At 33.8% G+C, this 11,673-nt stretch overlaps 1 protein-coding gene across 4 annotated transcripts; it reads left to right on the top strand.

The window, feature by feature from the left end:
* Nucleotides 1-4,035: 4,035 nt before the first annotated feature.
* LOC121261465 (cysteine synthase) lies at nt 4,036-10,985 on the top strand. 4 transcript variants are annotated; one of them, XM_041163863.1, is made up of 11 exons: nt 4,036-4,165; nt 5,349-5,410; nt 5,506-5,615; nt 6,133-6,190; nt 7,217-7,480; nt 7,555-7,692; nt 7,778-7,829; nt 9,234-9,313; nt 9,980-10,039; nt 10,226-10,306; nt 10,694-10,985. In XM_041163863.1, the coding sequence occupies exons 2-11, from the start codon at nt 5,369-5,371 to the stop codon at nt 10,784-10,786; spliced, it is 978 nt and encodes a 325-aa protein (XP_041019797.1). In that variant the 5' UTR covers nt 4,036-4,165; nt 5,349-5,368; the 3' UTR covers nt 10,787-10,985. The 4 variants fall into 4 exon arrangements, with proteins under 4 accessions (XP_041019797.1, XP_041019798.1, XP_041019801.1 ...); XM_041163864.1 differs by having other exon boundaries at nt 4,050-4,151; XM_041163867.1 differs by having other exon boundaries at nt 4,078-4,165; nt 5,359-5,410.
* The last annotated feature ends 688 nt before the right edge of the window (nt 10,986-11,673 follow it).

Below are 11,673 nucleotides of genomic sequence, written 5' to 3' on the forward strand. Positions count from 1 at the left end.
AAATCATACGCTAGATCATTACTAGCAGTATAGTAAAGAGAGTCAAAATGTGTGTACGACCATTATAGAGGAGGTCGTGGTGCACATGTTAAAAAATGAATGGGTTTTAAACTGGTTATTAAGGAAATGGGAGGACTTAGGGTCCTCGAATCGTTTGATCATGAGAGGATTTGGGATTCGCATATGAGTTTAGAATTATTGGAGAGATTGAAGCTCTCGAATGATGAACCTTGTATTTGATGTTCGAGCATTGTATGCTCGGAATGGTTTTCATTTCAAAGAATCTATATATGTGTGTGTGTGTTGTGCTGCTAGGGTTGCTACAGCTTTTAAACTCATGGGTATTATTTGTGTTGCTTGAAAAATCTATACAAGTTAAATGTTTTCGTGTTCAAAATACTCATGGTTTTAAGGTTAATTGCTACTCAGGTTCATGACATTTGCTTTCAAGTTTCATGCCCACTGTTCGGAATGATGTTAGTTTGAATTCCTATCTATAAGTTGCTCGGGATTTGTTTGATCCTACTGCATTGTATCTCTTATGCTCGGCCTCTCACTTGTGTGAATATTCTTTATTGACTCTAAATCTTATGTTTATATTTGCACATTCACTACCTCTACATGCAAGGTATAAATTGTCATGGCTTACTGAGATTTTTCAAAATTTCACCGTGTTCATCGAAACTGTAGACTTTCATATGTAGATGATGAGGACATATACAAGCAAGAAGACCCAATACAACTTGATGAGTAAGATGGGGGCATATCCCTAGGGGTGGCAATATGTACTGACATGATCCGTTAACTCAATATGAACACGACACAAAATTATTAGGTTTGAGTTTAATGTTAACAAGTTCGGGTCAAAACAAATTTAGCTGTTAATACACAATTAATTAATAGGTCACTTACGGGTCAACCCACTTAACCTATTAGTAACCCATTAAATATTTTACTCGAAATTACAATTATATTCTTTTAAACCTAAAAACAAAAATACCCTAAACTTATTTCGTATTTCCTAATTCTCTTTTATCACTCTTTCTCAATTTTCAGTTGAGTCAATTCTCACAAGTTACGATTATCTCCCACACTTTCTATGGATTGTAATTAGTATTTTTATTATTTGGATTATAATTTTAGACATATGTAGTTAGTTTTATATTTTTGGAAGATATTATGTTTATAACTTTTATGTAAAATTATGTTAATCAGGTCAAATGAATTATTTGAGTATATTCAATCCATTTACAAAACGGGTTGAAATAGATTGACATGGGTCATGTCATGTCGATATATTTTTATTTAATTCATAACGGATCAAAACGAGTTGTGTCGTGTCAACCCGTTATTTTAATGAATCGTGTTAGGGTTTATAAATCTTACCTGTTAAGTTTAACGGGTCATGTTAGGATTGACGCATATCGTATAATAATATATACGACTTGACACGATCCATTCACACTATTTACCACCTTGATTGTTCCCGTTTGGGCTATCATTATGTAATTGACTACGTTTAAGTAAATTGATAGGTATTTTATGATCTGTAGTGTCTTAAAAATTGTGAAGTTGTGACTTATAGATGGTTTATGATGCTGAGTTTGCTGTTCTAAAATAATTTATATGATACTGATGTCTTTAGTTATGACACACGTGTATCAAACATACGAGTACACAAAATTTCACACAATACAATGAGTATGATTTATATGATACACACCTTAACATTTCGACTCTCCACCAAATAAAGTGGAGAGGAGGCCTCACAAATTCTGTTGTGCATTTTCTCGATAATATAAATATATAGACTCAATTTCTAATCCTCCAATGAATATGGAAATCCTAGGTATTTTGCTTATTGTTTAAGAAAAATTATACTCATCATCTTCTTACTTCACACCAAATAATATATATTATTTTTTATTATTTTTTATTTTTTTTCACTTACTAAATATGCGATATATGAATATGAGTAGAATAACTCAATTAATTTAGAAAAAATAAAACTAAAAAAATAATAATAAATATAGTATATAGTGTGTAAAAATAGAGTAACAAAACTCTTTGCTTATTGGATGATGTTTTTTTGAAGTTTAGAGTGGATGTGACCGTCTAACAAATACATATTGATGTGTTGAAGAAAAAACCAAATGCATATTGATTGGTTGACCAGAACAACTAACCGCAGGCCCACTTGGTAAATAGCTCTGCCGAATATGACCCAATCATCTCTGAAAAGCCGATAGGAGATTGTAGGAAAAAAATAATAATATTTATATAAAAATAATAATTTTTTAATAATAAACTTCACTCTTTTATAAAAAATACATAACGCTTCCACAACCTATAATTATATTGAACATTATTATATTATTTTATAAAAATACTCTTTATTAATGAAAAATTTGTAAAAGAGATTGTAGGAGATTCGTCATCCTCAAATTTAAAGGGATAAGACCTCGTTTGATTATATAAATAATTTTATCTCATTCTATTTAATCATATAATTTTTTCAAATTCACGTATAAAATATTATAAATAATTTGATATTTTTAAATTTAAAAATAAAAATTATATTAAAAAATTATATTTTAATAATATTTTATTCAAATTTTAATTTTTAAGTTTCATCTCATCTATCTAACAAAACGATCCCTTTAATGATCAAAACACCCACCCTTTTTCTTGAATATTACCCTTTTAACGCTCGTACAATCATAGCAAGTGCTTTGAGTGCACAAAACAATCATATCACTTGTTATCAATAGGCCCAATAAGGCTAAAGTAATATTATAATAAAGTAGTAAGTAAGTAATTATACGTGATTTCCCCCATCCTCTCTTATATTATATCTTATCTTTTTAAATAATAATTAATTATTTAAGCGAATTTCAAAATCGTATCGAATCTGGTTAGTCACATGCTATTTGATTTCATCATTTCTACCCTCTCTAGCGTGATTGATTATTGATTGATTTCAATATACTATTGAAATTTATGTTTTAAATAGCAGAATAAAAAGTTGCCACGTCAGTTGTATTCATGCTTTAGTTATAGGAAACTCGGAATGAATACACCTGATCATGTTGAGTACAAAGTAGGATATAATTCTTTAATCCATCAACGTTCTGTGCATGATTCGCTATATAATTTTAAAAACCATATTTTGCATTTAGAACTAATTGCATTGACACGCATTTTAACAATAAATTATTATTTTCAATAGCATTTTAACAGTAATATCTTGATTGCAGGTAATTCAAGCCACGGCCGCAGGATGCGACCTTTAACACCCCTGCTCAGCGATTTATTTATTTGAATTATGATATATATAAGTATCAAATGTAAAAATCTTATACAATTATTTTTTTGTGAAAAAAATGAATTTTATTATAAAAAAAATTATGAAAAATTCTTTTTTTTTTAGTGAAATCTATTTTTTTTTTTTTTACAAAAGATTTATGCAAAACTTATGAATTTAAAATTTGTCCCTAACATTACTCATTTTACAACAAAGATTAAATTCATTTATGCTAGCCCAACTTATAAGTTGCCATGTTGCAGTTTATATTGTTCAAATTTAATATATTCAGCAATAACAAAGCTGTTACTATAAATTATTAGTATTTATGATTTTGTCATATTAATATCAAATGCAATTAAAAAATGATAATTGCAATCATAAGTATGTAAACGTCGTGTAATCACTTTGAAAAAATTAAATAAATACAGGATTCATATGAAAAAATAATTATTTTTTAATAGTAGATCCTATTATTTTTTAAAGCGACTGTACAGTACTTACACACTCCACAATCACACGTAGAATTACACAATGTAACTCAAAGGAAAATTCTATACACCATACTACAGTCCCATTTTCATCCTACATAGTATGATGTGACATATTTATCATTATTAAATGATTATTTATTGTATGTTTTATATCATCTAATGATAATGAATGTGTTATATATTACTTAGTATGATCCAAATAAGATGGTAGGGAAATTTATAATTTTTTATATTATAAATATAGAAGGCGTACGTGATCAAAACAACGGGGTTTCTTTGAATTTCCGCTATTATCGCTCTGTCTCTCTCTCTCAAGCCTATCTCAGGTCCGAGCCTGTCTCGTTCTTGCTCAGATAAGCTTTCCCTGGTGAGAGTTTCAAGCCGAGTACACTTCCATTCATATGCATCATTTTCTTGTTTTGTTTTAAAGATTTCTCCGGAAAGCTCTGCATTGTTTGATAAATTCCCAGGTTCATGAAAATTTTCTCAAAGTTATACTTCTCCTAAAAGCAGGCTAATGATTTTGTTTCGTATTTTTTTTTTTGCTAATTAATTGAGTTAAATCTGAACACTTTTGAAGCCCTTATTTGTTAGTCTTTTTATAAGAACCAACTCTTTGTTGTATGTGGTACTCTGGGTCAATTTCAGATGTTGTGTGGGAATACGATGGCTTCTCAGGGAACAGGAATGAAAAAACTGTTTCTGTTTCAGAAATTTTGACCCTTCACCCTTCCCGTTTATTTTTCTCTTTGGCATCTGCTTATTACATGGTTTTAGTTCCTGTTTGTGGACATGGACTTGGTGATCTCGGTGGTTGGTGATATGAAAGTCTCGCACTTTGTTTGGTTACTGAGAAATTAGAAGAGTTGAAAACATAATAGATCTTTGGGTGTTATGTTTTGTTGTTGCTTTTGTGTTGAAAATATGAAAAAAAGGGAATCCCATTGGCCTCATTTGGTTACACAAATGAGATGAGATAAGAGTTGAAAGTTGAATAAAATATTGTTAGAATATAATTTTTATTTTGGGATTTGAAAAAGTTGAATTGTTTATTATATTTTGTATGAAAGTTTGAAAAAGTTATAATGATTATATGAGATGAGATGAGATGGTTTGGTAACCAAACCAGGCCAAGTCAACTTAACAAGAAGAGTATTGCTACACATAAGCCAGTATGTTAGCACACTACTTATAATGAGACCTACTATAACTTTAAAAAAAACCAAAAGGCCAATAATTTTTTAGCATAGTTGATGTGGAAAGCTTTCACATCAGCAGTGTGCTGTGTGTGTAAAAAATAAGGCTTATACATAGATTTTCTCTAACAAGAATAATACTCCCACCCCCGGCAAATTTGCTTGCATTAAAACTTTCAACGATGAAAATCTGAGATTCAAAACTACAAACTCCTACCCCCATCAAATCTTTTTGTCAATGATGAAAAGGTCATGTTGCATACTTTTTCTTTTTCTATTATTATATGTGCCGTACCAGTTAATTTTGATTATATATATTTTTTGTTTTTGCTGATCACTTAATGCCTTTGTCAGTGCTGCGGAGGTTTGATAAAATGGTGGAGGAGAAGTCTGCAATAGCAAAAGATGTTACTGAAGTAAGCCATGTTCATCTCTATCTTAATACCCATACGGTTATCATATTAAAGATACTGGCTCACTCTCCGAATCTTTTCATTTTGGACATGCACAGTTGATTGGTAACACGCCGCTGGTATTTCTCAACCATGTTGTAGATGGTTGTGTAGCACGAATTGCCGCTAAGCTAGAGATGATGGAACCCTGCTCAAGTGTCAAGGACAGGTGATTAACTATATTTCTTTTGATATTTTAGTGGAATTACCAATTACTTCAAAGCTGTCTAATTTTCTTGGTTATGATCGCTGTTCTTAGGCTGCATTTGCTTGCACGAAATTGGATTTGATTAGAATCTTAATTTCGTGTGTTCAATATCTTGCTTTCTCGCCAATTGCTTTTTTGGAGTGGCATTTCTATGAATTTACTGGCAAAGTCCCGATCATCGTTTAATCAAGGAACTTGACATTGATAGCTTTAGTTAGGGTCTCTGGGAGAACTCTCATGTACCAATCCATGCAGCTGAATGCAGTCTTAAAATTATTTGTACTGATTGGCTTTTTTACATTGATATAATATGCCAATTCTATAATGTACTGAATTTATATTAGTCTTTTTCCTGCTTACTAGAGTGTAGTAGGTATTTCTTTTGTATACTCCATGTGTACTTGGGTTGTGCTGTAATAAGATCTCTTATTAATTATCAAAAAAATAATAATAATATGCCAATTCTGTCGCATTGCAGAATTGGATATAGCATGATTGCTGATGCAGAGGAGAAGGGTCTCATTACTCCGGGTGTGGTTAGTAATCAAATTGGCCTCATGCAGAGATGCTTAAATCCATTGTCGGATACCTTCACTTGAAATCACTCTTTTTTGTTTTTTGTTTTTTTTTATTGGCACCGTATGTATGGGAACAGTGTCCTGACTAATCCCAAGGGTGCACAGGCCCTAGACAAGGGGTTGCCTGCAAGTGTACATCGGGAAATTCAAGGGGAAAATCCTCTAATCCGATGGCCTATAGAGATTGTTTGCACCCAATGGGATTCAAACCTTGAAATCACTCTGGGCCTTCACTTTGACTAATTGCACTCCAAGCTTATGATTTAAGGCCTATAAACGTCATGCGTGTTTGTGCTTTCCTGTTAATGCCACTGTTATGTTTGTTTCAATGCTACAAATTGTGTTTGAGTATGATGTGATGCTTTGCAGATCAGACTCCCATCACACTGTGAACACATATAGGTACCAACTTGTGAAGGTTATATAAATCATTATTGATTTTTCGCAAATAGCTAAAAAATCCTTTTAAGTAATGTAAAGATTTTATTAGAAAGTGCTAAGGGGCCCAGCCCAAATACATAGAAAGTATACAAAAGGATGCACCCATCTAGCTAGAAGAAGAAAATGAGCAGAATTCCTTAAACTCTAAAAGCCTGGAGACTTGGCAGCTGGTGTGAGAACTCAACCAAGCAGAGAGAAGAAATAGCTAAATTAGAGAAGGAAGGCCATAATTGGACTGGCTCTTATAAGCATTTTCTTATGCCTAGGGCTAAATCTTCAGGTCCCAAGTTCACCCATATTTTGATTTTCCATCGTGGGAATCTTTAACTTTAAAGTTCTACTCAAATGTCAACTCTCCCTGTCTCATATACAGACATATCCTCATAGTAGGATGGAAGAATATAGTTATTCAAGAAGAACATAATTGATTGGTTGTAAGTTAATTGCTGCTCAATACTCCATTGGTGTTTTTGTAACTGTGGGCAATGAGGTGAATGAGGGAACTTTTGAAGTGACAAAATCGCCTTGTTATTCATGCTCTAGAGTGTCTTGATTGAGCCTACCAGTGGCAACACTGGCATAGGGTTGGCATTCATGGCAGCTGCCAAGGGTTACAAACTCATAATTACCATGCCTGCTTCAATGTCTCTTGAAAGAAGAATCATTCTTAAAGCTTTTGGAGCTGAGCTGGTTCTAACAGATCCAGCCAGGGGCATGAAAGGCGCTGTTCAGAAGGCTGAAGAGATACTCGAAAAGACTCCCAATGCTTATATTCTTCAGCAATTTGAAAACCCTGCAAACCCAAAGGTATCATTTGCATCAATGTTTTCTGCATGCTTGACTAGCTGGAGAGATTTACAATCACATTCTTTTGTATTTAGATCCATTATGAGACCACTGGACCAGAGATCTGGAAAGGCTCTGGTGGGAAGGTTGATGCATTTGTGTCTGGGATAGGAACTGGAGGTACAGTAACAGGTGCAGGGAAGTATCTCCAAGAGCAAAACCCCAATGTTAAGGTTAGCTTGCTTAGAGAACAGATGATATGAGCGTATTGATGCTTTCTGTCTTAATAATGTTCTTACACCTCTGTTTTGTGTTTAGCTTTATGGGGTTGAACCAGTTGAAAGTGCCATATTGTCTGGAGGGAAACCTGGTGAGCAATGCTGTTTTGCATGCTTCATTCACGTGTTCTTCCGTGTATAAATTATTCCTTAGTTGCTATTGCACTTCCTTTTTTTGTTTAAACTTTATTGGCTTGGTGTCATGGACAAAAGGTTTATGATTTATTCTTGGTACTTGGAGGGCGTACCATTAAAAAATTTCTTTTTGACAAGTTTACTTGCATTTTTAATATTTTATAGAAAGTGGTGTTGATTTCACCTACATTTCTCTTTCCTAAACAACTTTACATTCTCACGCTTTTACTTGTATCATTGCTGACAGGAAGGAATATCCATTTGTTTTTGCCTCTGAATCTTAATTTTTTACTATTTTAAGTGTCTGGCTCCTGCTCAAAATTTTTTTCCGAGAGGCATTTCCATGGACGGGATTTTAAGCCTTTGGTTAAGTAAATCAATCTGTATTTAGGACTAAGCTAATGCGGATAAACCATGGACCTTGGGCTGCCTGGGTGGATACCATGCCCAAAAACTCCATTGGCCCTGGTAGTACATATAAACGTGTAGTAGTTGAACTGCTCTGTGAAAATGGGTCCTATCATAGTCAACCCATCGGGTGCGTGAATGTCAGAACAACACTGATTTATTCATGGGTTAGCTATTTGCTATCTTTTTTACTGGTACCGATCCAGTCAAGCTTTTTTTTTTTTCCTTTCGTCACTAGGAGTTTCAGTTTTTTGTTCAACTTATCTGGACATGCCCGCCATGTATTTTACCTATTGTGGAACACAAAATGGATCCCTCAACAACGTAGTTGTTGGATAATTTTCTTTCTGTTATTGTGTTGGGTCCCTCAACACAAAATGATTCCTTCTGTTATTGAGGCATTAAAAAGAAAAAGAAATTTATCAAGAGAAACAAACTGAATTTTTATTTTAGAACGTGCTTATGTAGTTCAATAACCGTTTAATTGGTTACATGGTAAACTGGCATCAAATTTCTTTGCCTCTTAACATGTTTATGTAGTTCATCAACCAATTTAGCTGGTGTAGTGATATATTGGCATCAATACTATTTGATCCATGCAAGTCTTTATTAACTAGATAATTGTATTTTGGGTAATAAACTTGCTAAAAGGTTTGAATGCTGTGTAAGGTACCTATATTCACCTCAATTCCCTGCCCTTCTCTCATACGATTCCGTTGACAATGAAACAGATTTTTTATAGTGTTTGTCCATGTGATGCCTAAAACTGTCTAGAATAATTCTGTGCTACTCGTCATGGCCACTGCCATTTCTCTATGTTATTGTGTTTGATAGCATTTCCTATATCTTTGTATACTGTACCATTATTTTTTGCATATCTGTCCTATTCGAAGCAAACGATATCTTATAGTCTTTTGCCTAACATGATTAACTGCATGCTTGTCAATCTCAAGGCCCACATAAGATCCAAGGAATCGGTGCTGGCTTCATCCCTGGAGTTTTGGATGTCAATCTACTCAATGAAGTTATTCAAGTAAGCCTCAAAACTCCTAATTGGGATATCTTATAATTAGCATATGGAGGTTATCTGTTAAGTTAATTGCAAAATCCTGCCTCTGAAGAAAAATGTGAAAGATGGCATACAATGAAGAAACACTGACCTAAAAAAGGGGTAAAAAAGAGGAAAAAACGAAAGTGGACCTGTAAACCAAGAGAACTTGTAGTTTCCAACATCATAATGCTCTTGACCAATTTCTGAGGAAATACATTTGTCTGGACAAACTTCGGATTTGCTTATTAGATTGATAATGATTCTAAACGCTATGTATAAGCTATCCAATTCAGATCCTTTTACGTTTTCCATCAAGTTAGTTCGTTACATTCAAAGCATGAAAGTGTTTCTTGAAGTTTTTCTCAAGGCTAGTATCTTGAATCTTACCGTGCGGGAACCGCATGGTTTACTCTTTTGCTTGCATGTGGGGGGGTTCCAAACTATTGCAAGCGAGTTTTAGATACCTGTCAATTACAAGGGACTTTCTTCCCTCAAAGTTTTTCTTGATCTCATTGTTTTTAATCACTGTGACGATTATATGACTTTGCTTATGATGATGTATTGTAGATTTTTTTTTCTTTCCTTTTTCTTTTTAAGCCGTTATTGCCTTTCTCCCTTTGCCCCTCAGACCTCATGCTAATCTTGCAGATATCAAGTGAAGAAGCTATTGAAACTGCTAAGCTTCTTGCATTGAAAGAAGGTTTGCTGGTATGTTCACATCTGTAAAAAATTTGTTTTATCAATGCCTTCTCCATTTTCTTTTTCAGCAAAATCTTTCACTACTCTGCCCATCTTAAAGCGTGTGATTGTTGTTGTATTTATTTATTATATTTGTTCTGGGATGCCTTTTATTCTTTTGATCTTCTATGACATCTGTGCAAACATTTATTGTAGGTAGGGATATCATCTGGTGCTGCTGCTGCTGCTGCAATTAAGATAGCAAAGAGGCCAGAAAATGCTGGGAAACTCATTGTTGTAAGTTTGATCTTGTTATGGCTAGGGAGCGATTTCATTTTGTGTTGAACCATAAATCCTGCTTAGAACCAATTTCAACTTGTTTGTGTGTGTATGGCTGCACAAGAATGAATGTTTTGCTGTAACACGGTAATTAATTCCTGTTGTCAACTCTCTAACTGTTGGCCTGTATAGGATACATATGGCCAGTTTTTTTTATCATTTTGACAACTTCATACACATTATCGATTGATAGGATGTGACACATATGTTTTTGAAGTTCAGTAATCAGAATATTTCACTAGGTTTGCTTTTTGTTGTATATTTTTTACTCAATCATAGTCTAAAGTCGTTCTTGAAATGCATGACTACAGTATAAAAAGTCCTTACTAGTATTTTTATGAACAGGTGATCTTCCCAAGCTTTGGAGAGCGTTATCTGTCATCAGTTCTGTTTGAATCTGTGAAGCGGGAGGCAGAGAGCATGGTTTTTGAGGTCTGAATAGCCTAGTTTCAAAAGGAGTCTCAACTTTCAGGCCGGTGGCATCTGAAGTATGAGGCAGAGAACATGGTTTTCAAGTTGCAATTTTTAACTTTGGTTTGGATGGTTCTGCTTCTTCCTGTTTACATGAATAAATGCTGTGAATGATATGGAAGTAATCTGCCTGGAAAGAAAATATATGGAAGCTTTTAAATACTAATTGTATATTAACTATGTATGGGTTGGTCACTGGCGCTGGACGAGGAATTTAAATACTCATGGAATTTAAAGCAGATGTGTTCTGGTAATTAATTTCCTGTTAGACCCACCGAGTTTTTCTGTTTGTTCGACCATCGTTTTGTTTGCGTTTAGACCTTAACAAAATCAGTATTCTATGCCAAACTGTTGTAATCTGAAGGAGACTTCATGGTACTGGTTTTGCCATAATTTCGATTGTGGCTCTTCTTCCTTTTCCTTCAATGAATGTTTTTAAGCTTAGTGTAATAGCCTCGTCAAAGTGAAGGCTTCAATTATCCACGGTTTTTACCCCCTTTTGGATAATTTCTATTCTGGGAGGGGTATAGTGCAGTGCAGTTATCCAGACACCATTTTACTGAGATTTTCTGGGTGTAATTGCACAAATTATGAAGTATAGACCCTTGGATGTTCTTGGTCACCCCTTAGTTTTCAGTGGCATCTTGCCCAACTTCAACTTCCCTCTAACATATGTTTCTTCTCTTATACATTTCACTCTATTTTTCAGTGCTACCTTTTTAAAATCTCGCCCACCCACAATACCATTCTTTATTAGAAGGAACCAAACCGAGACGAAATAATAAATTGAGTTTAATAATGTGGGGCAATCTGCATAAAATGCTACGTGAAAGCTCTACTTAGTCATATGGGAA

Source organism: Juglans microcarpa x Juglans regia, chromosome 4D (assembly GCF_004785595.1).
Source record: "Juglans microcarpa x Juglans regia isolate MS1-56 chromosome 4D, Jm3101_v1.0, whole genome shotgun sequence".
Lineage (NCBI taxonomy): Eukaryota > Viridiplantae > Streptophyta > Magnoliopsida > Fagales > Juglandaceae > Juglans > Juglans microcarpa x Juglans regia.